Source organism: Dipodomys merriami, unplaced genomic scaffold (assembly GCF_024711535.1).
Source record: "Dipodomys merriami isolate MVZ:Mamm:240054 unplaced genomic scaffold, mDipMer1.0.p SCAF_19, whole genome shotgun sequence".
Classification (NCBI taxonomy): Eukaryota; Metazoa; Chordata; class Mammalia; order Rodentia; family Heteromyidae; genus Dipodomys; species Dipodomys merriami.
This window is the reverse complement of record NW_027203270.1, coordinates 14,111,834-14,139,141: the sequence shown is the minus strand read 5'-3', so window position 1 is coordinate 14,139,141 and position 27,308 is coordinate 14,111,834. Positions and strand designations below refer to the sequence as shown.

General features: G+C 39.3%; 1 protein-coding gene across 1 annotated transcript in view; it reads right to left on the bottom strand.

The window, feature by feature from the left end:
* Positions 1-2,574: 2,574 nt before the first annotated feature.
* Nsrp1 (nuclear speckle splicing regulatory protein 1) overlaps positions 2,575-27,308 on the bottom strand; it is a 42,353-nt gene continuing 17,619 nt past the window's right edge. The window contains exons 3-7 of the mRNA XM_070027395.1: positions 13,646-13,702; positions 11,010-11,138; positions 8,923-9,130; positions 6,410-6,518; positions 2,575-3,905 (exon numbers count right to left, since the gene is read on the bottom strand). Coding sequence (XP_069883496.1) covers positions 2,867-3,905; positions 6,410-6,518; positions 8,923-9,130; positions 11,010-11,138; positions 13,646-13,702 — 1,542 coding nt within the window. The 3' untranslated portion in view covers positions 2,575-2,866. The remainder of the gene's footprint in view (positions 3,906-6,409; positions 6,519-8,922; positions 9,131-11,009; positions 11,139-13,645; positions 13,703-27,308) is intronic.

Below are 27,308 nucleotides of genomic sequence, written 5' to 3'. Positions count from 1 at the left end.
AGTTATTTTTCTTTCTGATTATAAAGATACAACATGATTTATGAATGTTAAGTCTGACTTAAAATACATTTTTCTAGCTAAAAGTCAACATTCTTACTAAGTTTATTCTTCTAAATTAAAGAGGTAAGCTGGACCTTAGTGACTCATGCCTGTAATCCTATTCAGGAAGCTGAGAGCTGAGGATCCTGGTTCAAAGCTAGCCTGGTGAAGAAAAGCCCATGAGATTTTTTTTTTTTTTTGGTCTGGTCGTGGGGCCTGAACTCTAGGCCTGGGCACTGTCCCTCAGCTCTTCAGATCAAGGCTAGCGCTCTACCACTTGAGCCACAGTACCACTTCCGGCTTTTTTCTTTTTGCTTATGTGGTGCTGAGGAATCAAACCCAGGGCCTCAGGCATGCAAGGCAAGTGCTCTACCACTGAGCCACCTTCTCAGCCCCAAAACTGTAAGACTCTTTTTTTTTTTTTTTGTCAGTCATGGGACTTGAACTCTGTGCTTGGGCACTGTCCCTGTGCTCTTCAGCTCAAGGCGAGTGCTCTACCACTTGAGCCACAGTGCCACTTGCCCATGAGATTCTTATCTCAAAAAGCAAGCAAGCAAGCAAGCAAGCGTCAGAAGTGGTACTGTGCCTCTAATGGTAGAGCACTAGCCTTGAGCAAAAGAAAGGGACTAGTGCCTAGGCCCAGAGCTTAAGCCCCAGGATGCCCCAAAAAACAAACAAGAAGAGTGGTAACTCTTCATGACAAAGGGTCATTAGAGATATGTTTGTTTTTTCTTTTGTCACGGGGCTTGCTTGGAAGCTTTCCCTGTTGGCTTGAACTCAGAGCCTGGTGCTGTCCCTGAGCTTCTGCACAAGGCTAATGCTTTACTACTTTGAGCCACAGCACTACTTCAGGCTGGCTTCAACCTGTGATCCTCAGATCTCAGCCCCTGAGGAGCTAAGATTATAGGCATGGGCCACTGACACCCAGCATAAGTGTTTTCTTGCCGGACACCAGTGGCTCAAGCCTGTAATCCTAGCTACTCAGGAGGCTGAGGTCTGAGGATCTCGAGACTCTTATCTCCAATAAACCACCAGAAAACTGGAAGTAGTGCTGTAGCTCAAGTGGTAGAACGCTAGCCTTGAGCTGAAGAGCTGAGGGACAGCGCTCAGGCCCAGAGTTCAAGTCCCACGACCGACCAAAAAAAAAAAAAGTGTTTTCTTAATGGATAGAACTTTAGAGAACTTTCTCTTAATATTCATCCTTTACTGTGGAATAAGTTTAAAGAGTATAATTCCCAATGGGTGCAAAAATTCTTTTATTCACATATACTAATGAAATTTGTAATAAGCTGCATTGTCTTTTCTAGAGTACATAAAATAAAATATGACATATTCACAACTCTGGAGGCTGACATCTGAGAATCAGTTTGAAGCCAGTCTAGGCAGTCAAGTCTGAGAGTTTTTTTTTTTTTTTTTTGGGTCCAGTCGTGGGGCCTGAACTCTGGGCCTGGGCACTGTCCCTCAGCACTTCAGCTCAAGGCTAGCGCTCTACCACTTGAGCCACAGCGCCACTTCCGGCTTTTTTCTTTTTGCTTATGTGGTGCTGAGGAATCGAACCCAGGGCCTCATGCATGCAAGGCAAGCGCTCTACCACTGAGCCACCTTCCCAGCCCAAGTCTGAGAGATTCTTATCTCCAATTATCAGCAAAATGCCCAAAGTGGTGTTATGGCTCAAGTTGTAAAGTACTAGCCCTGAGTGAAAAAGCCAAAGAACGCAAATCTCTGGGCATATGCCTCAGTATTAGCACAAACGCACATATAACACATGACAAATTCAGAAATAGCAACCTATATTTTAATCTAGTTTCATTGAAATTAATACTTATCTTTTTGTTCTTAGTTAATAGATTTAAGATAGCCAGTTACTAACTTGCCAAGAATCACAAACTAAACAGAGAGGAATTGTGTCATAAATGAGTGCAATTACTTTAGTACTGATAGTATTCTGGTACTGAACCATGACCCACCTCAGCCCCCAAATTACTTTTAAAATAAAAACATGAGTTAAATGGACAAACATATCAATATTTTTATTTTCATATAAGTTCAGTATTGTGTGGCCTAAAATGTTCTTTAAACAGATCCAAATTTTACACAATCCACATTTTACATACTAATACAAACTTCAGAACATAAGGTAAGACTTTTTAAATCACTTATTTTTATTTGAAATATTTATTAAAAAAACCCAAAACAACTGTTATAAGAGTAAAATTACAAACCAGGCATGGTGGCACTCAGTGTAGTTCTTTCTAGTACTGAGGCTTAGAGGAAAGATCACTTGTAGCCAGACCTGTCTGGAGAGAGACTCCATCTCAAAAACAACCACCTCAACAGTGGTACTCACTAGACATGTTGAAAGTGAGCTATACAACTTGTAGATAGAAACAGATGGGAAAAACTGGGAGGGAAGGGGTGACATTGTCCTCCTGCAAAATGTACTCATTACCTGACTTATACAATTGTAACCCCTCTGTACATCACCTCTATAATTACAAAAAAACCCAAACTCCAAAACAAAAAACTCAAAAGCTGTATCATTAGAAAAGTAGTTTATTTTTGTTAGTTGTAGTAGAGCCAATTTTCCCATGTACCTGCAGATTTAGCACACACTTATGATTTTTGGATACAACTAACAATGTATTATTGACATAGAAATATATACAGAAATACTCAAGATAAAAGGACCGACTTTTGATTTAGGACTGAATAAAAACATGAATTTCTTCCCAAGTGCTATTCATATACTCCTTCATAGTTTTTACAAAGTCAATTCCAGGAGTAACAATGTTCTGTGCTTCCACAAATCTTTCAACTGTGGTAGCTATTAATCCTCTTCTTTCTCAATGTAAGTCTTTGCATTAATCCGTGCCATCTGCCTGGCCAAGTACCTGTCTCTAGCTGACATAAGAGTTTCCTCATTATTCCGCTTGGCAAACTTGCTCACAGCCTTTTGTGTTTCTTGTTCCTTATCCTTTTCTTGCCTTTCCTCTGTTAATCTGTGTTTAGTTCCCAGTGACATCTCTGAACTAGAGATAGGTTTCTCTTGGTTTCTTTCTTCATCCTTTTCCCTGTCTTTCATTTTGCTTGATTTTTGCTGGTCAAGAAATTCATCTTTTGCCCTAACATTTGGGCTACTTTCCTTTCTATCTCGATTTCTTTCTGAAGATTCATTTACTTCTCGTTTTTCCCTATCTCTGTATTTGTCAATTTGTTCATATCTTTCTTTCTTTCCTTTTATGCCATCTTCCTTTTTTTTAGCTTTCTCTTCCTTCTCTCCCTTCTCACTGTGTCTCTCATGATCATTTCGTTGTCTATCTCTTTCTTGTTCTCTTGAGCATTTCTCCCTTTGCCATTCTCTGTCACTTTTCTCTCTATGGTCTCTTCTCCTCAGTTTATCTTCATGCTCCTGCCTCTTCCAGTGGGAATCTCTATGGTTGGTATCTCGGTGCCTATAAGAATCCTTTTCTTTTCGGTGGTCTTGGTCACTGCAATGGTTCTCCTGGTCTCTGCATTGCCTGATTGGGTGCTGATCTCCCCTTTTCTCATGCCCTCTTGATTTGGAACTTGTGGTGTGGTGTTTGGCACCATGCCCTCTTTCTTCACTAGATGAGTGGGAATGGGTTTGATTCCTATGATGCTTGGAGTAATTCTTGGAGGTCTCTGTGACCTTTTCCTTTCTGTAGTTCACTTTATTTTCCTCCATTTCATCCTCCTCACTGCTTTTACTATCAAAATCACTGTCAGCATCTGGGTTTTCCTCATCCTTCACACCAGTTTGGAGAATGCAGTTTTGTTGTGGTATTCTGTTCTCTGAATTTACTTCATCAGAGTAACCCCTGGCTTTCTCTTCTTTTATTTCAGACCTTGAAAAGAATTATGTATTGTAGAAATTATTATTGTTATTAATCATAGAAATAAATTATGCAATTTTCAATAATTTATTCAATTAACTTACTCATATATTATCTGATCACTCAAATTTAAGAAAAGTGCTTATTTCTATTCACTTTGTAAATCACTATTCTCAAAAAATTCAGAATATTTTAAATATTTGTACAGGTGGAAAACATAAAACAGCTTCTATTAGACTGCTAGTCTTAAGGGTCCATATAACACGTTCATTGTCACCGGGCACCAGTGGTGCACACCTGTTACCCTAACTACTAAGGAGGCTGAGATCTGAGGATCGCAGTTCTAAGCCAGCCCAGGCAGGAAAGTCCATGAAACTCTTATCTCCAAACCATCAAAAAACTGAAAGTCCCCCTGTGGCTCAAGTGGCAGCCTTGAGATGAAGAGCTGAGGGACAGGGCCCAGGCCCAGAGTTTAAGCCCTATGACCGACCAAAAAAAAAAAAAAAATCTTCATTGTCATATAGTCCAACATATGTGACCAGATAGTCCATAAATGGAAAGCAGCTTATTTTCACAAATGAAACCCAGCCTCCATAAAATATCAGATCAAATATCAGAGGCTAATCAGAGTATATAATCACAGTAGCCACATATCTGGCTAATGATTGCCATATGGGAGACCAAGATACAGATATAACCATTTCTATTAAACATTGCTGCTCTGGAAAACAAAGAATTGGAGGCTAGGAAGGTAGCTCAGTGGTAGAGTGCTTGCCTAGCATGCATGAGGCCCGGGTTCGATTCCTCAGCACCACATAAGCAGAAAAGGCCAGAAGTGGTGCTGTGGCTCAAGTGGTAGAGTGCTAGCTTTGAACTGAAGAGCTGAAGTGCTCAGGCCCAGAGTTCAGGCCCAATAATGGACAAAAAAACAAACAACAACAAAAAAACCCCCAAAGAATTGAGTTGCAATTCTTTTATACAATGGCTTAAAGATAACTAATAAGAGTAAGAATTGGAAGATTTTAAAATAAAATTATGGGATATTATAGTATTTGTAAGGTGATAATATTTAAGTTATACTTGAAGGTAATAGGGAAAATTTAGGAGCTAGGAATGTAGCTGAGTGAGAGAGAACTCAATTAGCATATTCAAGTCCTGACTATGCGCTACATACATCTCAACAGAAGAAGCTGGGCATGATGGTACATGCCTGTCATCTCAGCTATGGTGGGAAGCATACATAGATCTCAGGCCGGCCTGGACAAAAATCAAGACCCTATCTAAAAAATAATCAGGAGCCGGGCACTGGTGGCACATGCCTGTAATCCTAGCTACTCAGGAGACTGATATCTAAAGATTACGGTTTAAAGCTAGCCAGGTAGGAAAGTCCGTGAGACTCTTATCTCCAATAAACTACTAGAAAACTGGAAGTGGCGCTGTGGCTTAAGTGCTAGAGTGCTTGCCTTGAGCTGAAGAGTTCAGGGACAGTGCCCAAGTCCAGAGTTCAAGCCCCACAACACACAAAAAAAAAAAAAAAATCAGAACATTGTTGGGCACTCGTGGCTCATGCCTATAATGGTTTGCTACTCAGGAGACTGAGATCTGAGGATCATGGTTCAAAATCAGCCTTGGCAGACAAAGCTGAAAGACTTACCTCTAGTAAGAAGCTGAAGTGGAAGTGCAGCTCAAGTAATGGAGCACCAGCCTTGAGTGAAAAAGCCAAGTAACAACAATTTGGTTTGCTTCTCCTCTCAGGTCATTTATTTGTTTTGTTTTGGCAGTACTGGGGTTTGCACTCAAGACCTTGAGTTTGATAGGCTGGTGCTCTACCACTTGAGCCATGCTTCCAGACTAGAAAACTTTTCTGCCCTAGGTTAGCTTAAAATGTTAATCGTCCAGATCTCAGCTTCCTGAATAGCTAGGAATATAGATATAAGCTATCAGCACTCAGCTTCTTTCAGGTCATTTATAACACTTATAAACTAAGTATTCACAAATTTTTATACATTAAAAGTCTAAACTTAATCATATGACGTGTTTAGAACTAAACTAATTCTTGTGAACTCCAGAATAAAAATAATGAGCAAAATTTTCAGATTTTTAAATTTAGCAAGTACAAATGAGCTGGGTGCTGGTGGGTCACACATGTAACTATCTTCCATCTCAGGAGTCTGAGATCTGAGGATTGGGATTCAAAGCTGGCCTGGGCAGCAAAGCCAGTGAGACATTCTCTAATTTACCACACAAAAAAGCCAAAAGTGAAGGTGGTTCAAGTGGTGGGGTACCAGCCTTGAGCAAAAGCTAAGGAGTTCAAGCCCTGAGTTCAAGCCTCAATACTGTACACATAAGCATGCACACATGCACAAAATACAAATTTGTAGTCATTTATTCAATCAGGTTATACTAGCTAACAATACCACATATAGTGCCGTACCCTTTTATCTTTCAGAGGGCTAACATGAACCCATAAATTCACAAAGATAGAGTACATTTCTTCTCCATCTTCTGTTTCTCACCTGGCTTCACGAAAGCTGCATTTAGGTACTTCCTCTTCACCAACTGCTTGATTTAACAGATGCCTGTAAAATCCACTGAGATCTTTCTGCTTCGTTACATCCAGACGTGCTAGAGAGGGGAAAGCCAAGTGAGAGAGATATAGTATTCAACAAGGCAGAATATAGTTTTTGGCTACAAGCCAAATCGGGCCTGCTACCTGCTTATTTGTTTCTTTTTCTTTTTCTTTTTTTTAGGTCGGTCGTGGGGCTTGAACTCTGGGCTTGGGTGCTGTCCTTGTGCTCTTTCAGCTCAAGGCGAGTGCTCTACTGCTTGAGCCACAGCGCCACTTCCAGTTTTCTAGTAGTTTATTGGAGATAAGAATCTCACGGACTTTCCTGCCCGGGCTGGCTTTGAACAGCGATCCTCAGATCTCAGCCCCCTGAGTAGCCAGGATTACAGGCATGAGCCACCAGCGCTCGGCTTACCTGCTTATTTGTTTCTGTACTGTTCATCAACTTTTGTTCAAACAAGACAGTTGATTAGTTGCACAGAGATCAGAATACAAAAAGCCAAAAATATTATATCTGGTTAATATTTGCTACCTGATACTTTAGATGAACATAGTAGATGCTTAGAAAGAATCTTTCTCTTTCCTTTATGTGGTATAGTAGTTTGAACTCAGGACTCCACACTTGTTTGGCAGACCTCAAGCTAGATAGAATCAGATTTTTTTTTGTCGGTAGAGGGGCTTGAACTCTGGGCCTGGGCGCTGTCCCTCAGCTCTTCAGTTCAAGGCTAGCGCTCTACAACCTGAGTCACAATGCCACTTCCAGTTTGCTGGTGGTTTATTGAAGATAAGAGATTTCCTGCCCAGGGGCTGGGAAGGTGGCTCAGTGGTAGAGCACTTGCCTTTGCATGCTCAAGGCCCTGGGTTCGATTCCTCAGCACCACATAAGAAAAAAGCCGGAAGTGGCGCTGTGGCTCAAGTGGTAGAGTGCTAGCCTTGAGCTGAAGAGCTGAGGGACAGCGCCCAGGCCCAGAGTTCAGGCCCCACGACCGGACCCAAAAAAAAAAAAAAAAAAAAAGAGATTTCCTGCCCAGGCTGGCTTTGAACCGTGATCCTCAGATCTCAGCCTCCTGGGTAGCTAGGATTAAAGTGTAAGCCACTGGCACTCGGCTTGTTTTTTTCTTTCATTTGAAATTAAACAGAAATGGCCATGAGTAGAAAGACCTAAGATATTCTTTTAATCCTTGCATACTATGTTCTTTTTCAATAATTCTCCCTGAATGGTATAACTCTAGATTTTCTCAACTTATAAAACAAAGGTTTAAAGTTACTTTTATATGGTTTCTAACAAATTTAACTGTTATACTTTGTAAAAAATGGTTTTATGATGGGCACAAGTGGCTCAAACCTTTAATCCTAGCTACATAGGAAACAAAAGAAGCTCAGGGACAGCCCCAAGTTCAAGCCCCAGGACCAGCAAACACACAAGAAAAATCATTTTACATTTGGAATCATGATCTAAGAAAGTGACTTATAGTAATGAGAATAAGTTAAAAAAAATCAACTACATGCTGGGCACCAGTGGCTCATGCCTGTAATCCTAGCTACTCAGGAGGCTGAGATCTGAGAATCACGGTTCAAAGCCAGCCCGGGCAGGAAAGACCGTGAGACTCCTATCTCCAATAAAAACCACTAGAAAACCGGAAGTGGCGCTGTAGCTCAAGTGGTAGAGTGCTCGCCTTGAGCTGAAGAGCTGAGGGACAGCACCCAGGCCCAGAGTTCAAGCCCCATGACCGACAAAAAAAAAAAAAAAAAAATCAACTACAGCTGGGCATAGGTGGCTCATGCCTGTAATCCTAGCTCCTCAGGAAACTGAGATCTGAGGATCCAGGTTCAAAGCCAGCCAGAGCAGGAAAGTCTGTGAGACTCTTATCTTCAATAAACCAGCAGAAAACTGGAAGTGGTGCTGTGGCTCAAGTGGTAGAGCACTAGCCTTGAGCCAAAGAGTGCAGGGACAGTGCCCAGGCCCAAAGTTTAAGCCCCACGACCAACAAAAGAAAAGAAATAAAGAGCCAGGTGCTGGTGGCTCATGCCTGTAATCCTAGCTACTCAGGAGGCTGAGACCTGAGGATAGCGGTTCAAAGTCAGCCTGGACAGGAAAGTCCATGAGACTCTTATCTCCAATAAACCACTAGAAAACCGGAAGTGGCACTGTGGCTCAAGCGGTAGAGCTCTTGCCTTGAGCTGAAGAGTGCAGGGACAGTGCCCAAGCCCAGAGTTCAAGCCCTACAACCGACCAAAAAAAAAGAAAAGAAAAAAAAATCCGCTATAAGTAACAGCTACTGAAGAACTCAACTGCATTTTTAGTTAATCTATAAATAACCTCTTTATATTAGTATATAATATCTATTTTGCTTTCATATATATAATTATGATGACATTATAATCCAAAAGTTCACTGATAAAGCAGGTATCCATAGGGCATATTCTGCTAACTTCCTCTGCTTTTCCCTGTTTTATTTTTACCTTCAAGTGCAGCAGCCCTCTTTTCTCTTTCTTCTTCTTCAGCTCTCTCTTGCAGTTTTTTTTTATATGCAGATGTTACAAATGACTCTTTATCATCAAATTCTCCTTTTTCCATTTCTCGTTCTCTCTGTATTTTCTTTTCCATTCTTTTTTCCTGTTCCTTTTTTCTGATCTCAACTGCTTTTAGTAAGTTGTGAATATACTTGGGCTAAGAAAAAAATAATTTAGAAAACCATAAGAAGGGCTGGGAAGGTGGCTCAGTGGTAGACTGCTTGCCTTGCACGCATGAGGCTCTGGGTTTGATTCTTCAGCACCACATTAGCAGAAAAATCCAGAAGTGGCACTATGGCTCGAGTGGTAGAGCACTAGCCTTGAGCTGAAGAGGTGAGGGACAGTGCCCAGGCCCAGAGTTCAGGCCCCATGACTGGCCAAAAAAAAAAAAAAGAAAAAGAAAAAGAAAGAAAGAAAGAAAACTGTAAGAAAATAACCATTATTATAATTTTTTATCATGGATTAAAATCAAAATGGCTAGTTCAATTAGGATTATCCTCTTCAAAACTTAATATGTATTTGCAGCAAGATTAATATTGAAATTGTCAGGTATAGTGGCCTACAACTGCTATCTTAGCACTTGGCAGTGACAGGAGGATCAAGAATTCAATGCCAGCCTGGGCTACACAGTAAGATCCTGTCTCAAAAAAAAAAGGGATGGGATTTTTTTTTTTTTTTTTTTTTTGGTCGGTCAGGGGGCCTGAACTCTGGGCCTGGGCACTGTCCCTCAGCTCTTTAGCTCAAGGCTGGCACTCTACCACTTGAGCCACAGGGCCACTTCCGGCTTTTTCTTATGTGATGCTGAGGAATTGAACCCAGGGTCTCATGCATCCAAGGCAAGTACTCTACCACTGAGCCACTTTCCTAGCTCTATGGGACAGTTATCTTAATGGTACAGCATTTGCCTATCATGCATAAAGCCTTGGGCTTAATCTACAGCAACACACATAAAAACTCAGGAAATAGAGAAAATAAATTGTTTTCAATAAAAATTTAAGGAAATCAGCAATAGGAACTTATCGGATTCTTTTACTTTTTTTTTTTTTTGCCAGTCCTGGGGCTTGAACTCTGGGCCTTGGTGCTATCCCTCTGCTCTTCAGCTCAAGGCTAGCAGCTCTACCACTTGGGCCCAAGCACCACTTCCTGTTTTCTGGACATAAGAGTCTCATGGACTTTCCTGCACGGGCTGGCTTTGAACCATGATCCTCAGATCTCAGCCTCCTGAGTAGCTAGGTTTACAGGTATGAGCCACCTGCACCTGGCAACTTTTTTTAAAAAATCATAAGCTGAATATTTTCCTGTTCTACTCAGTACTATTAATTCAACAAACGAATGAGAAAAGTTCCTCTTAGCTTTTTACATTTAATAGATTTTTTAAAAACAAATTTTAAGTATGACTATGATAGGCACAGGCAGATGTATAAGTTAGCAGCTAGAAAGAAAAAGAAAGGCCAGGCACTTATGGCTCATGCCTGTAATCCTAGCTACTCAGGAGGCTGAGATCTGAGGACTACAGTTCAAAGGCAGCCTGGGTAGGAAAGTACATGAGACTTCCAGAAAACTGGAAGTAGAACAGTGGCTCAAAAGTGGTAGAACACTAGCCTTGAGTAAAAAGAGCTCAGATACAGTGCCCAAGCCCCAAATTCAAGCCTTACAACTGACAAGGAGAGAGAAGGAGGGAGAAGGGAGAAGGGAAAGGGATGAGGGGGAGAAGAAGGAGAGGGTGATGGGGAGAAAGGATAATAAACATCAGGGCAGGAGCAGTACAAACTTGGCAGATACACAGAATTTCCAAGGAATTTTTAAAAATTATTCTTAAAGATTTTAAAGTAACAAAAATTATGAAATTGCTGGATAATTTACCAATTCCAGTTAGGATAACATATTGCAAGGTTTCCTGGGGTCTAGAAATCAAATCTATAATCTTGAACTAGGAACTTTTCATACTTTACCTAAAGATCATTATATCTCAAAATAAAATAAAGACACAAAATGCAAGTAGAGATTAAAAAAAACTTCACATATCTGGTACAAACCTTTCGATCTTTTCCCAAAAGCAATTTGGGATTATTTTCCTCCTTTTTTTTCTGCATTTCATCATATATACTATCATATTCATACACCGTGGAATCCTCTTCAAGAGCCTTCTGTATTTCTAGTTTAGTCTTCAAAACAACAAAAAAGGGTGTTAAAAATAAGCCATCAGCAAAAATCTATTTTTTAAAGAGAAACGTTCATAAATTAGAAATATATATAAGAAAAAATCCCATTTTAGAAAAAATATTCATGTAAATTTTGCAACCAAGGGAAGTTTGAATTCTGGCAACACGCTTACCACTCAACTTTGGGTAAGTTCCTTTACTCTTTTTGTATCTTATTTTTCTAAATTAAAAGAGGACAATATTTTTTAATCTACCTTCCAAGTTATGGTAATTCAAGGAACTTAAGATACCTAAAATAAGCAGGGAGTAAGTATTCAATCAATATTAACTATGAACACTATATCTTCATTTGTATATAATTATCCATATCAAAAGGTATGACTCAGAAACACTTAGTCCCATTTTGAAATGCCTGTATTTAATATATTAATCTTCATGTCACCTTTAATAACTTGGATTTCCAAAAAAAATTTAGTTTTTAACAACAGGAAATAGTTATATGCTGATGGCTAATGCCTGTACCTTGCTACTAAGAGATTAACTAAGATTGTTGGGATCAAAGTTCAAGGCCAGCTGGAGCAGAAAAATTCAAGAGACCTCCTTTTCAAGAATGAAGAGCTGAGACTAGGAATGTGGCTTAGCAGTAGAATGCTTGCCTAGCATGCACAAAGCCCTGGGTTTGATTCCTCAGCACCACATAAACAGAAAAAGCTGGAAGTGACACTGTGGCTCAAGTGGTAGAGTGCTAAGCCTTGAACAAAAAGAAGCATTAGGGACAGTGCTCAGGCCCTGAGTTCAAGCCCTAAGACTGGCAAAAAAAAAAAAAAAAAAAAAAAGGGCTGGACACAGTGTTTACTCTGGTTACCAAGAAGCTTTTAACAGATGGGCTTGCCCTAGCAGGAAGTGTTCAAAAGTAATGAGCAAAAATAAAGGCCACAGACATGCTCAGTGGTTAAAAAAAAAAAAAGTACATGCTTTGTAAATGTGAGGCCCTGAGTTCAAACCCTAGTACCACTAAAAATAAAAAAATTAAAATGTTCCAAATATTAAAAATGGTTCCCAACATACTATTAACATGGGGACTTTTGCCTGATGTAAGTGGCTTATGACTGTAATCCTAGCTACTCAGGAGACTGAGATCTGAGGACTGCAGTTCAAAGCCTGCCATAGCAGGAAAGTCCAAGAGTCTCTACCTCTGATTAATCACAGAAAAAGCAGGAAGTAGCACTGTGGCTCAAGCGATAAGAGTACAAAAGAAGCTCAAAGATACCAAGAGTTCAAGTCCCAGGACAGGTAAAAATAAAATGAAATAAAACAAAATGGGGACACTTTTTAGTGTTTTGTTTTGTTATTGTGTTGTTTTGTGGTGTTAGTCATGAAAAATCTTCTGCTTTTATCATGACATTTTTAATTTTTTTTCCATTTCAGAGCATCAATATCTCAGAGTATCAGAGCCAGCTCAGCCCCAACGTACCTTACCTGTGTGTGTGCGCTCGCGCGTGCGTGTGTGCATGTGTGTGTGTGTGTGTGTGTGTGAGCGCGTGAGTGTGCGTGCACGTGCGCCCTACGCTTTTAACCCAGGGCCCAGGTAATGTCCTTGAGTTTTTGTGCTCAAGGCTAGTGCTCTATCATTTGAACACAGCTCCATTTCTGGCTTTTTGGTGGTTAACTGGAGGTGAAAGTCTAATGGACTTTCTTACCTGGATTTTTCCCCTGGATTGGGGAGCTGCCATTAAACTGTGATCCTCAGATCTCAGGCTCCTGAGTAGCTACAGTAAGTGTGAGCCACAGGTGTGTAGCTTTAGCTTTAACATATTAAATAAGGCCATTTCTGAGGATTTTATCCTCCAGTAATGTCTTTTGTTTGAAACATTCTATATTGTAATGTCTAATTTTTTATCTCTTTGATGTTATCACTTTTTTATTTCTTCACAAATCTTAGTCTCTTCTTCCAGTGTATAACTTTCTGAGATCAAGTCTACATATTTTAGCTTGTTTTTTCCTTTAAAATTTATAGAAGAAATTTATAATCTACACAAATCAAGAAAAAATGTTTAGGAATGAAGATAAGGTTCAAGAAGTACAGTGTCTGGATAGCACGTGTGAAGAGCTGAGTTCAAACTCCAGTACTAACAAAACCTTTCCAGAAAATATAATTCGTTATATATGTCCTCTGTTTTAAGTCTCAGCACCTAGATACAAAAACTTATACCTGGGCTGGGAAGGTGGCTCAGTGGTAGAGTGCTTGCCTCACATGCATGAGGGCCTGGGTTCGATTCCTCAGCTCCACATAAGCAGAAAAAGCTGGAAGTGGTGCTGTGGCTCAAGTGGTAGAGCACTAGCCTTGAGCTGAAGAGCTGAGGGACAGCACCAAGGCCCAGAGTTCAGGCCCCACGACTGACAGAAAACAAACAAACAAACAAAAAACAAAAAAAAACCCACTTATACCTAAAAATATGAGCCCAAGTACTTACTTAACTAAATGCACTTATCTCACTTGTCCCTCTTACCTGTTTCATGGCCTGCTTCTTAGCAGCTTCCCTCTGAAGGCTTTCACTCACAGAGGTCTACAGAACAGAAAAATGTCACTGTTTAAACAATATACAAATTGCTTTTCAGTTTTCTAGTTGGCAAGTGATCCCTTACTTACAGTTAAAAGTACAGAGAGAATATTATTAACAGTAAGTTGAGAGATATTACTAACAATAAAATGTTACCTAAAGTGTTTCCATCACAATAGACAAGAGAAAATAAAATGGTAGTACAACAAAAAAATTGAGGAAACATGGTAGATTTTAGTCCATGTCATTCTACCTCTATGAATTTCAATTACTTTGTGTATTCATTGAATGTGAGCATGTATTACACTGGAGAAAACTGCACATTATCTCAGCACTTTTCAATATTAAGTGTTCTGAATCTCAGCAACAAAAAGACATTTTGGTTTATGCAGAGTTATGCAAAAAGCAGTGAGAATTATCTGTAGCTGGGGGGAGGAAGAAGTTGGGGAGGGAAAGGATGTTAAGGGAAAATCAAAGGAGGGGGTAACAACACTTGATACATTACCTTACTCATGTAACTGTACACCTTTGTATAGTATCTTTACAATAAAAATATATAGTAAAAAAAGAATTATCTGTAGCTATGATCATTCATAAAACTATGCACTAAAAAAGCCTTCTAAACCAGACAGGCATTATTCTAGATCCTCAGTATAGTAGAAAGCATCAACAGTCAATGTCCTTGAGAGAGAAATGATATGGAAGACAATTGCCAGGTGTTGGTGGCTCACGCCTGTAATCCTAATCCTAGCTAATCAGGAGGCTCAGATTTGAGGACTGCAGTTCAAAGCCAGCCTGGGCAGGAAAGTCCCTGTGAGACTCTTATCTCCAATAAACTACTCAGAAAAAGCCAGAAATGGTGCTGTAGCTGAAGTGGTAGAGTACTAGTCTTAAGTACAAAGAGGCTCAGGGACAGCATGCAGGCCCTGAGTTCAAGCCCCAGGACTGACAAAAACACAGATATCAGAAGAAACAATATCATAATTGGTAAGCATAAGAAAAGGGATAAAGGGTTCTAGGATCCTGAGCAGAGAAAACTACTAAACGTATGAGAAATCAACTCTTCCAAACTGTAACACATTTAGAAGGCAAAAGAATTGGGATTTGAAGAGCAATGACTTTATAATCAGCTAGGGCTATAAAGACAGTTCACATACAGCATGAACAGTATAGAATAGCTAACACAGAAAGCAGTTATGGAGGTTCCAAATAATTAAACTTACAACTACAATATAAGCTAGTGTACAGCAGATACAATAGTACAGCTAGTATATACATTAGATAAAAGAAATCAGTATGTTACAATACTATCAGAATATTGTCAAATACATTATACCTATTTCACCCAAATCTCCATAGTGATATGACACTTTCATTAGAATACCAATTTTAAACATGAAAACTAGTAGTAATAACTACTTCTGATATATTTTTATGCCTGCCTTTTTAATTAGTGAAAATAAAATATATCTTGGTTCGCTTGCCATAAATCAGATAAGGCAAGAAAGCACTGAATTAGAGATGAAAGGGCTTCAGGTATATATACCTTATGCATAAAATGAAACTAAGATACATAATAATAACTACCTATATATATATTAGGTCCAAGATTGTCACTCCAACTCAGTACCTAACTTTCACTAGCTAGCAGTCTACCACCCAAGCCATGCCTCCAATCCCAACTACCAATATATTCTTAGCTCTTAACTTTAAAGAGTTTCTACACTGTATTATGTAAAGAAGTATAGTACAATGGTACAATGTATGTTACGAAGTCTGAGTTTCAAACTTTTTTTTTGGTGCCAGTACTGGGGCTTGAACTCAGGGCCTGGGCACTATTCCTATGCTTTCATGCTCAAGGCAAGCCCTCTATCATTTGAGCCCCAGCTTCACTTCCAGCTTTTTGGTGATTAATTGGAGGTAAGTCTCAAGGACTTTCCTGCCAGGGCTGGCTTGGAACTGTGATGCTCAGATCTCAGTCTCCTGAGTAGCTACTAGCACCCAGCTCAAACTGTTTTATCTTACTAGTTGTATTATTCCAGGTATCCTTACCTATTTAATAGTACTGGGCTGTTTTGAGGACTAAATGAGATAGCATGCAAAAAGCACTCAACATGTCAAAGAAGTGATCAATTAGGCTTAGTTAATATTTGGCTGTTCATGTTTAAAATCACGCAGTTTAAAAATACTTATATGCTTATTTAGTCGGACACTGGTGGTTCATGCCTGTAATCCTAGCTACTTAGGAGGCTAAGTAAGATCTGAGGATCGTTGTTCAAAGCCATCCCGGGCAGGAGAGTTGGTAAGCTTCTTATCTCCAATAAACCACAGAAAACCAGAAGTAGTGGTGTGGTTCAAGTGGTAGAGCACTAGCCTTGAGCTGAAGAGCTCAGGGACAGCGCCCAGGCTGAGTTTAAGCCCCGTGACTGACAAAAAAAAAAAAAAAAAAAAAAAAAAGCATATATTTAAACAATCAACGAGGAGGCTAAAATAGAATAGTTTAGTTCAGAGGTCTGCCTAGGTTTCAAAATGAGACTGTTTCAAAAACCCTAAAGAGGTATGGAAAAACAGAAGCTATTAGCTTTTCTTTCTTGGAGCATTATTGTTAAACCAAACTGTTTACCAGAAAAACACATAAATCATGTTCTAACTTATAGAATATTTATCAGTGTGCTCAATAAAAGGTATGATTCTAATTGCATCTATTAAAATAGAAATGTGTGTTTAATATTTAAAAGTGTATCATGTCTTCTTTCATGTTAGATTCTTAGCTGGATGTGATGGTATATGCCTCTAATACTAACATTGGGATGGGAGGCAGAAGGGGCTTAAGTTTCAGGCTAGCTGGGGATGAAACATGAGATCCTGTTTCCAAAAAGACAAAACAACAACAAAAAATGGTATAATTTTATATTCAATACATCAAAGAAAAGAAAATGGAGGTTATATACATCAAAATTCCACTAGTCATGGAAGCTTCAATGTAACTAAACATGGGTTTCCTAAAAATAACAGGGGCTTTATTAGTAGCTAGTCATAAATGAAAATATGTTGCCTCTGATGAATGAGTACTTAGAACTCTTCTCTGAGGGACCTGTCTAAATTACTATAATAACTGGATGGTAGAACTCATAACAGGACAACTCAACAGATACTACTTTTTATAATTACCATGGGTTTCAGCAGTGATACTCACTAAACACTATGATGGAAATGAACTATAGGAGGAAGGGAAGTAGGGAGAGAAAAAACTGGGAGATAATAAGAGGGTGACACTGATCAAAAAGAAATGTACTCTCAGCTGGGCACCGGTGGCTCACGCCTGTAATCCGAGCTACTCAGGAGGTTGAGATCTGAGGATCATGGTTCAAAGCCAGCCCAGGCAGGAAGGTCCATGAGACTCTTATCTCCAATAAAGCACTAGAAAACCGGAAGTGGTGCTGTGGCTCAAGCGGTAGAGGCTCACCTTGAGCTGAAGAGCACAAGGACAGTGCTCAAGCTCAGAGTTCCATGCAGACAAAAAAAAAAGAAATGCACTCTCCTGACTTGTGTAACTATAACCATTCTGTACATAAACTTTACAGTAATCTTTTTTTAATTACTGGGGAATGTTCATTAAAGTTGTGGCATTTTTCTGTTTGGTTGGTTAGTTGGATGGTTTTGGTTTTTGAGAACAAGTCACACCATGTAGCTGTCCTAAGCTGGTCTTAAGCCCAAGATCTTCCTGCCTCAAGTCTCACAAGTGCTAGGATTACAAGTATCCACTACCATGCTTTGTTAATAGCATTTTTTAAAACTTTATTTGAAATAATTACAAATGCCAAGAAAGGATGCATAAGGAGGTATTGTATGCACTTTGCCCAATCTTCCCCAATGATAACAATGTGCATAAAAAGAAAATATCAACATAAGGAAACTGATACTGGTTCAAAGGTTACTTGGATTGTTACCAGCTATACACTCTCACATGTGAATCCATGTGTGTATGTGTGCACCTGTGTGTTAGAGACAGACTGAGAGAGAAAATAGTTATTTATTTTTGCTATGTAGACCATGCTGGCATTGAATTGTGGAACCATGGCACTCAATATATTTAATTCTATCACTATCATATGATTCTTCTGTGCTACCCCCCCTTTTTTGGGGGGGGGAGGGTCCGGTCGTGGGGCTTGAACTCTGGGCCTGGGCCCTGTCCTTATGCTCTTCAGCTCAAGGCTAGCGCTCTACCACATGAGCTGCAGCACCACTTCCAGCTTTTTTCTTTTTGCTTATGTGGTGCTGAGGAATCAAACCCAGGGCCTCATGCATGCAAGGTAAGCGCTCTACCACTGAGCCACCTTCCTAGCCTGTACATAACCTTTTGAGATTAGATTTTTCATTCACTCAAAATTATTTTCAAGGAATATATTTTGTTTATTGCCACAAAGTACCCTTGGTCTAAGAACCTAAAGAAAAAATATTTTTAAAAAAGACAAAGGTGACATATTTTGAAAAAAAAGACACATAACTGACTAAAACCTAAGGCTGAATGTCACTAAACAATGTAACAAGGTCATTAGTTGATTAATTGCAATTTAGCACATAATTATTCTGTCTAAAGACAAGTTCACAGTAAAACTTAATAGACCATTCATGAATGGTATCTTCTAGCAAAATCTTAACATTAAATATGGAAATTTAAATTACTCAAGTAGTAAAGCATTTGCTTAGCATAAAGTCCTGTCATATGGGGTTGGGAATGTGGCCTAGTGGTAGAGTGCTTGCCTAGCATGCAAGAAGCCCAGGGTTTGATTCCTCAGTACCACATAAACAGAAAAAGCCAGAAGTGGTGCTGTGACAAGTGGTAGAGTACTAGCCTTCAGCAAAAGCAGCCAGGGACAGTGCCAGGCCCTGGGTGCAAGCTCCAGGACTGTCAAAAAAAAGCGGGGGAGAGGGGCTCGGAATGTGGCTTAGTGATACATCGCTTGCCTAACATGCATGAAACCCTGGGCTCGATTCCTCATTACCACATAAACAAAAAAAGCCAGAAGTTGTGCTGTTGCTGAAGTGGTAGAGTTCTAGCCTTGAGCAAGAGATACTCAGGGGCAGTGCCCAGGCCGTGAGTTCAAGCCTCAGGATTGGCAAAAAAAAAAAAGAAAAAAAAAGTGAAGTGTAGGTATCATGTAGAATTAAGAAAAACACTAGAACTCAAAATGTTTTTAGTCTTTTCTGTGCCCATTACTCTGTGTCAAGAATAAAAATTATTTATACATTATTACCTGAATTGTGAAATGGTAACCCCTCTGTACAACACCTTAATAATAATAATAAAATTATATTTAAAAATAAAAAGAATCCAATGTTTGCTGTATCAAATAACATTAAAACTTGGCCTATCTTAAAGGGAAACTTAATTTTTTTTTTATTTAGATCAGATAAATGGAGAAGAAAGCTCATAGTGTGCATCTTTCTTTTGATACTATGTATTTAGATGGGTTGATTCCTCAATTGGGATGAGTACTATAAAATTAGCTCTGTAAATACTACAGAAATTCCTTTACCAACACTCAGTCTAACAGACTGGAAAGTTACAGCTACTAGCCACTGTTACTAAATTCTTTTCCATACTTCAAAAACACAATGAATAAAAATTATATGGAGCTTTTCTTTTTTGAGAAAGGTTTACCTTCCACTTGTCCAAGCAAGCTCTTATCTAACAACAAAATCCTTCTTCAAATGGGTTACTGCTACAATTTTCTGTTGTGCTGAGAACTCAAGGGATGAGAACTTCCTGTTCTTTGTTATTTTTTTAAACTTAGCAACAGATCATTTATTAAAGGTCCTATAACTCAGCAATCTCTATTATGGGCTTTATTTATTCACACTGGCACAACTTTTCTACAAGAGTTTGTTCTTTGCAAGTAAAAGCCTGTATGAGTTTCAAAGAGTAAGTGAAAACTGTATTGCATCATCTCGATCTAAGATAAACACTATGACAAAAAAAAGATATTATGAAAAAAAAGAAAAGGAAAAACAGAACTATAAGAATTTTTTTATTTTACCAATAGCTAAGGAAAAAAAGGAAACTTTTATCACTTATTAACCTGGTAAAGATTTTAAAAGTATTTACCCAATATTGATACACTTATACATTTATATACATTATCCAAGTAGATACTTCTTTTGGGTGGGGAAAGGGGTAAGACAAAGTCTCACTAAGTAGTCTAGTCCTGCCTGTCTCTTGAGTGCTAGGATAACAGGTATGCTTAAATACACTCTTATCTACAACTGTTTTTATATGTTTTGTTTTACAAGAGACTCAATCTAGGGCCTTGCACATGCAAGGCAAGTGATCTATCACTGAGCTATACCCCTGGCCTTAAATATTTAGATTTTGAAAATTTCACAAATAACCTAAAACATGTTCACTTGAAACAAATTATCTAGAACAGAGAGGCACAATAGTTCATGTCTATAACCTCAGCTATTTGGGAGATGATGGTTCAAGGTCATCTCAGAGAAAAGTTAACAATAGCTGGCACAAGGATGTGCACCTGTCAGTCTAACTACACAAGAAGTATAAATAAGAGGATCATAGTCCAGGCTAGCTTGGGCATAAAGCTCCAAAACTAAAGCAAAGGATTAGGGGCATGGCCCAAATGGCAAAGTATAAGGCATGGCTTGCATAAGGCCAAATTCAACCCTGAGTACTATTGAAAGGAAAAAAAGGATAAAGGCTGATTTTTCTCCTAGTATCAGAAGAATCATAACAGTACGTGAAACCAATATAGTGTGATTACAGTGCAAAGTACATTCATGAAAGAGAAAACTAGTATAATAAAAAAGTGACATTATCAATAGTTAGAAAAATGGTAGAATATTTAATAAAAGTTTGGAGACAACTGTGTAGCCTTTTATTGTTTTTATTTTTGTGGTGCCGGAACCAGGCCCTGGGCCTCACACATGTATAAGCAAGTACTTTGTTAATAAGCTGTACTTCAGCCTCCTGTTCAACTACCCTCCCTTCTTCCTTTTAAACTAGTCTTTTGGAGGAGAAAGAAAAAAGAAATCAAACCTGATTTCTTCCTTTACCTCATTCCTTTTAACAAGCACTGAAATACATTCTAGGTGTTACCAGACGTTTCAATGTTAACCCAATTTGGAAAAGAAATGAATGTTAAGTAAAATAAAGGGGATAAAGGTGTGGCTAGCAATATCATGCCAACTTAGCAGGCTTGAGGACATGTGTTCAAACTCTACCCCCAAACTGCCAAAAATAAAAATAAAGTTAAATATAGCCAGGTGCTGGTGGCTCATGCCTGTCATCCTAGCTACTCAGGAGGCTGAGGTCTGAGGATCACAGTTCAAAGCCAGCCTGGGCAGGAAAGTCTGTGACACTCTTCTCTCCAACAAACCACCAGAAAACCAGAAGCGGTGCTGTGGCTCAAGTGGTAGAGCTAAACAGCTGAGGGACAGTGCCCAGGCCGCGTTCAAGCCCCATGACCAACAACAAAAAAAAAGTTAAAATATGGCAGGGTGTGGTGAAGCACATCTGTAATCTTTTCACCCAGGAAGCTGCAGCAGGAAGATCCCAGCCTAGGCTACATAGACACAAGTTCAAAATCAGGTTGGGTTAGTTACATGGATACAATCAAACAAAGAATACCGAAATATTTATCTCTGGTAGGCAATTTAAAGGAGGTAAAGGCAGGCATGGTTTGTGCACACCTGTAATCCCAGCTACCTACTAGATGGTAGTAGTGGAGTAGCAAGATGCTAGCACAACAAATAATACACGTGTGATAATTCAAGCCTTGAATCTCAGCTACATAGAAGACATACTAAGAGGATGGGAGTTCATGCTGGCCCCAGGCAAAAAGAGAACCTATTTGAAAAATAAAGCAAAGAAAAAGCAAAAGGGTGTGGCCCAAGTGGCAGACCCTTGAAAGCTCAAGGTCCTGAGGTGAAACCCCAGTTTTGTGAGGAAAAAAAGTAGAAAAGGGCTGGGAAGGTGGCTCAGTGGTAGAGTGCTTGTCCTGCATTCATTAAGCCCTGGGTTCGATTCCTCAGCACCACATAAGCAGAAAAAGCCGGAAGTTGTGCTGTTAGCCTTGAGCTGAACAGCTGGGGGACAGTGCCCAGGCCCAGAGTTCAGGCCCCCTGACCAGCAAAGAAAAAAAAAAGTAGAAAAAAAACTATTTAATTTTAAAAAGTTTAGTTATCATAACTTATATACTTGGAAGGAGAGGAGAGGGTCTGAACCAGTGACAGACTTAACCTATGCTGAGGAAAATCAGTTTCAAGGAAGCCCAATAAATTACTTTAAGAACAGAGATAGAGGAACAGAAGCCAAAAATGAAGAACAGGTGCAGAACAAATTCAGAGGTAAGAATCTAGAAGCAAAAGCAAATTCTAGTACAACAGATGAACAGATACTTCAGTGTAAGGCTAAAGAACAGAAAAGGGCAACAAAAAATAGGTGAATCTAGTATGTGTAGCCAAAAATAGTTCAGTTCAGACTAAAGAATGACCAAAAGCAGCAAAGGTGTGCACAAGAATAGGATTCCATATAAATTCTTTTCAAAGTAAATCTGTGTGATCCATTTTTCTTTTATTTCTGGTTACTCAATAAGTAGTGGCCTTAATTCTAACAAAGGATCCTTAGTACTTTCTAAAATTCTAACATCTCTCAGGAGTGACAATATGTTGTTTTATTTTTTAATAATTTTATTGTTATTAAGGTGCTGTCCAGAGGGTTTACTGTTTTATAAGTCAGGTAATGAGTACATTTCTTTTTCTTGTCGGTTGTAGGTCTGGGCCTGGGCACAGTCCCTGAGCTCTTTTTGCTCAAAGCTAGTGCTCTATCACTTTGAAACACAGTGCCACTTGTGGTTTTCTGGTGGTTAACTGGAAATAGGACTCTTTACTGCTCAGGCAAGCTTTGAACCATGATCCTCAGATTTCAGTTTCCTGAGTAGCTAGGATTACAGGTGTGAGCCACCAGCTCCCAGCTATGAGCACATTTCTTTTTGGACAATGTCACCCTTTCCTTTACTTTCCCCAGTGTGTCCCTCCTATCCCTGCCTTCAAGTTGTATAATTTTCCAATGTGTCTACAATGTGTACCTACGTACTCTGACAATATTTAGTTTTAACTTGCATTACCTACACATTCATTTTCATAATACATTAAAAAATTGTTGGGAGCAGAGATCTTTTTTTTTTTTTTTTTTGCCAGTCATGGGGCTTGAACTCTGGGCCTGGGCACTGTCCCTCAGCTCTTCAGCTCAAGGAGAGCGCTCTACCACTGGAGCCACAGCGCCACTTCCAGCTTTTTCTGTTTATGTGGTGCTGAGGAATCGAACCCAGGGCCTCATGCTTGCAAGGCATGCACTCTACCACTGAGCTACCTTCCCAGCCCCCAGAGATCTTTTTTTTTGCCTTTTATTTACTACCAGAAATATCCATTAGAGTCTTGTACACATTAAGATGCTTAAATGAACATTAGAAATGTTAAATGATAAAAACCACTCAAAAATCACATGGAACAGGTTAGGAATGGCAGAGGATGAAAGAGATAAACCACATATACTAACTCTACTGAGATTTTTAAAAACCAAGCCAGACACTGAACTATAATGCTAGTCACTCAGAATGCTGAGATCTGAGACTCATGGTTCAAAGCCAGCTCTGGCAGAAAAGTCAGTGAGATTCTAATCTTCAATTAACCACCAAAAATCCAGAGTAGAACAGTGGCTCAAGTGGGAGAACACCTGTCTTAAGCAAAACAATAGGAAAACAAAAGAAAAAAAACTCAAAAAAGAAAATCTTAAATTTTCCAACAGGGACAAAGTAGATCACCTATAAAGGAGTAGATATAGAACAAATAACTTATCAACAACCTTGGTTTTAAGAATAACTAATTCTTAAAACTACTGGATAGGATGATTTTCAAATGTTGATGGAAAGAACTTTGAAACTGTTCATATATAGATAAACTATCATCAAAAGTAAGGACACTGCTAAGCATAGTGGACCACTTTTGTAATACCAGCATTTAGAAGGCTGAAAGATAAAGATCAAAAGTGACAGGCCGGCCCAGGGTACATAAGGAGTCTCTATCTCCCCCCACACCCCCACCCCGAAAAAAGTAAAGATATCTTTGGAACATGAAGTTTCAGAAAGTTTGCAATATAAACATCAGAACCATTTCATTAATTAATCAATTAATTAATTAAATCCATCAATCCATCAATCTGTCCGTCCGCCCGCCCGCCCACCTACCTACCTGCCTACCTACCTGCCTGCCTACCTGCCTGCCTGCCTACCTCCCTCCCTCTATTTTTATCTGTCTTTCTATCTAGTGGACTCAAGTTTGAACTCAGGGCCTACCATTTGCTAGGCAGCTTTCCTTCCACTTGAACCATGCCTCTACAACTCATCTCACACCTCCCCTCTTTTATGGAGACAGACATGTATTCCAAGTTGGCCCTGAACTTGAGATCTCCTCCCAGTTGTGGGATTACAGGCATGTACCTTGGTGCCTGGTTTGTATCCCATTTTAGATAGAGGTAAGTCTGGACACCCACTGAGGCTTTGTTGGATATAACTTTGCTAATATGATAAACAGGAAAAAGAAGAGGCATAAGCATTAGAATAGATGGAGCAAATAAAGTATTACAGTAAATGAGATTAGAAAGACTGCCAGATACAGAATCAACTTAAAAAAAATCAATAGCATTGCTCTACTCAACCACAGGCAACCCAAGGTAAATATTCAAACATTTTTTCTTTCTTGCGATTGTTTCTAACGTATTTATGATTTTTTTGTTGCTTTGTATGTCCCTCCCCCACAGCATAACCTCTGCCTTCACTGTATTTGATGTTGGTATAATTTGTGGAGGGGAAGGGCAAAAACAAACTGTTTAAATCGGGATACAGGTGGACCCATTGCAACAATGAGATGTACAAGTCGTTATGTTGAAAAACGAATTTTACAACTTTGGCCAGGAAGGGGGAAGGGAGAAGGCTGGAGATGGGAAGGGGAAACAAAGGAGGAGGCAACAATGCTTGATAAGAAATGTACTCATCACCTTGCCCATGTAATTGTAACCCCTCTGTACAGTATTTTCACAATTGAAAAAAAAACAAACAGGCAACTGAAAAACATGTTTGGAAATAAGGTACTGCCCACAACAGCTGTAAAGTAAAAAAAAAAAAAAAGTACGAAATAACTAGGAACTAATATACAGGTAAGCATAAAATCTTTAAAATGATGCAAAATATTGCCTCATAGAAGTCTAAATGAATAACAAATTATATGAGTTAAGGTTTCTTTTTTTAAATTTATTTTTTATTGTGAAAATACTGTACAGAGGGGGAGTTAAGGTTTCTTAAGGAATTGTAATCTAATATATACATACAAGGCTATTCCAGAGGTTTAATTTTTTGTTTTTTTTTTTTGCTGGTCGTGGGGCCTGAACTCTGGCCTGGGTCCTGTCCCTCAGCTGTTCAGCTCAAGGCTAGTGCTCTACCACTTGAGCCACAGCACCACTTTCAGCTTTTTCTGCTAATGTGGTGCTGAGGAATCGAACCCAGGGCCTCATGTATGCAAGGCAAGCACTCTACCATCGAGCTACCGTCCCAGCCCGAGAACTTTAATTTTTAAGCAATTTCACAAACTTACTTTGAGATACCTATGTACGCCAGACACTAGTGGCTTACCCCTGCAATCCTAGCTATTCAGGAGGCTAAGTCGTACAGAACTGTGTTCAAAACCAGCTCAACAGAAAATTCCATGAGACTCTGTATCCACCTAACCAAGAAAAAGCTGGGTTGGAGGTATGGGTCAAGTGGTAAGAGTACCAGGCATGAGCAAGTAATGAATGAGAACATGAGAACATGAGGCCCTGAGATCAAGCCCCAAGAGATACTTTTAGAAGAATAAAAGCCCACTAACTGTTCAAATTTGAAAAAGAAATGTATAGTAAGAGACACTACTAAATTAGATTAATTACATAAAGCTAGAATAATGCCAGTTTTATTAATAAAACTCCTGCAACATATAAAAAAAATAAAAATAGCTTACCAGCTGATTGATGGAGATATAGAAACATGTTATGGTAAAGGCAGCCCATGAATTAGTAGGAAAAGCATGTATTATTTAGAAATATAAAAAACTGGTTATTCTAAAAAAAAAGTTGGAGTTCTATTTCATGACATATATAAAAGTGTACCTCACATGGCTTAAAGACATATATGTGGGGCTGGGAAGGTGGCTCAATGGTAGAGCACTTGCCTTGCATGCTCGAGGCCCTGCGTTCGATTCCTCAGCACCACATAAGAAAAAAACCGGAAGTGGCGCTGTGGCTCAAGTGGTAGAGTGCTAGCCTTGAGCTGAAGAGCTGAGGGACAGCGCCCAGGCCCAGAGTTCAGGCCCCACGACTGGACCCAAAAAAAAAGAAAAGAAAAAAAAGACATATATGTAAAATTTGTGTTGCTGTATCCTCCCTCAACACACTGGGGCTTCAACTCAGGGTCTAGGCACTATCCCTCTTTTACTCAAAGCTTGTACTCTTACCAAGTTGAGCCATATTCAGCAAGTGGTGGATCACTTCCACTTCCAGCATTTTGCTGGTTAGTTACAGATAAGAGTCTCTTGGACAGGAATTGAAAGAATGGCTCAGTTGGTGGAGCACTAGCCAATAAGCAAAGGTATCAGGTTCTAAGTTCAAGTCCCAGCCTCAAACCAAAAAAAATTTTTAAAGTCTCATGGACATTATTGTCCAAGCTGGTTTCAAAGCTAGATACTCAAATCTCAGCCTCCTCAGTAGCTAGGATTACAGGCATGAGCCACTAGCTCCTGGCTTATAAAAGTCATCGTCATCATCATTACTTTTGTATCATCCCTGAGCTTCACTTTGGCTCAAGACTAGCACTCTACCACTTGTACCACAGCTCCACTTCTGGTATTTTATTAATTTATTGGAGAGAAGAATCTGACAGACTTTCCTGACAGTGCTGGCTTTGAACTTCCATCCTCAGATCTCAGACTCTTGCGTAGTTAGGATTACAGGTATGAGCCACTGGCACCTGGCTATAAAAGTTACTTTTAATTGTGGAGTAATATCTAGGTATACATATAGATATCCGGCACCATAATCTGGAAAGTTTACTTCTGGAATATATATTCTCAATAAACACCTCCTCCCCATTTTTAACCTCAGGGACTCTTACTGGGCCGGCATTCTAACACTTGAGCCATATATTCAGCCTAGCCTTTTGCTGCTTATTTTGAAGATGAAAGTCTCACAAGACTTTTCTGTCTAGGCTGACCTCTAACACTGATCCTCTAGATCTCAGCCTTTTGAGTAGCTAGGATTACAGCATGAGCCACCAAGGTCTGGTCAAAAGAAACTCTCCTATAGGGACATATTTTTTCATAGCATTTCTGTGGTAGCAGGAAATTTAAGGATATTAGTCTTTATCTCAAAGGATAAACAAAATACTGGGTGTACATGCTATAGCTCATCAACTAGGTAGCAGCTGCAGAACCAAATAAATACATGGAGTACCATGCAGTTAACTAGAAAAAATGAAATCTATAATGCAGTAATATTGACATACCCATGCTC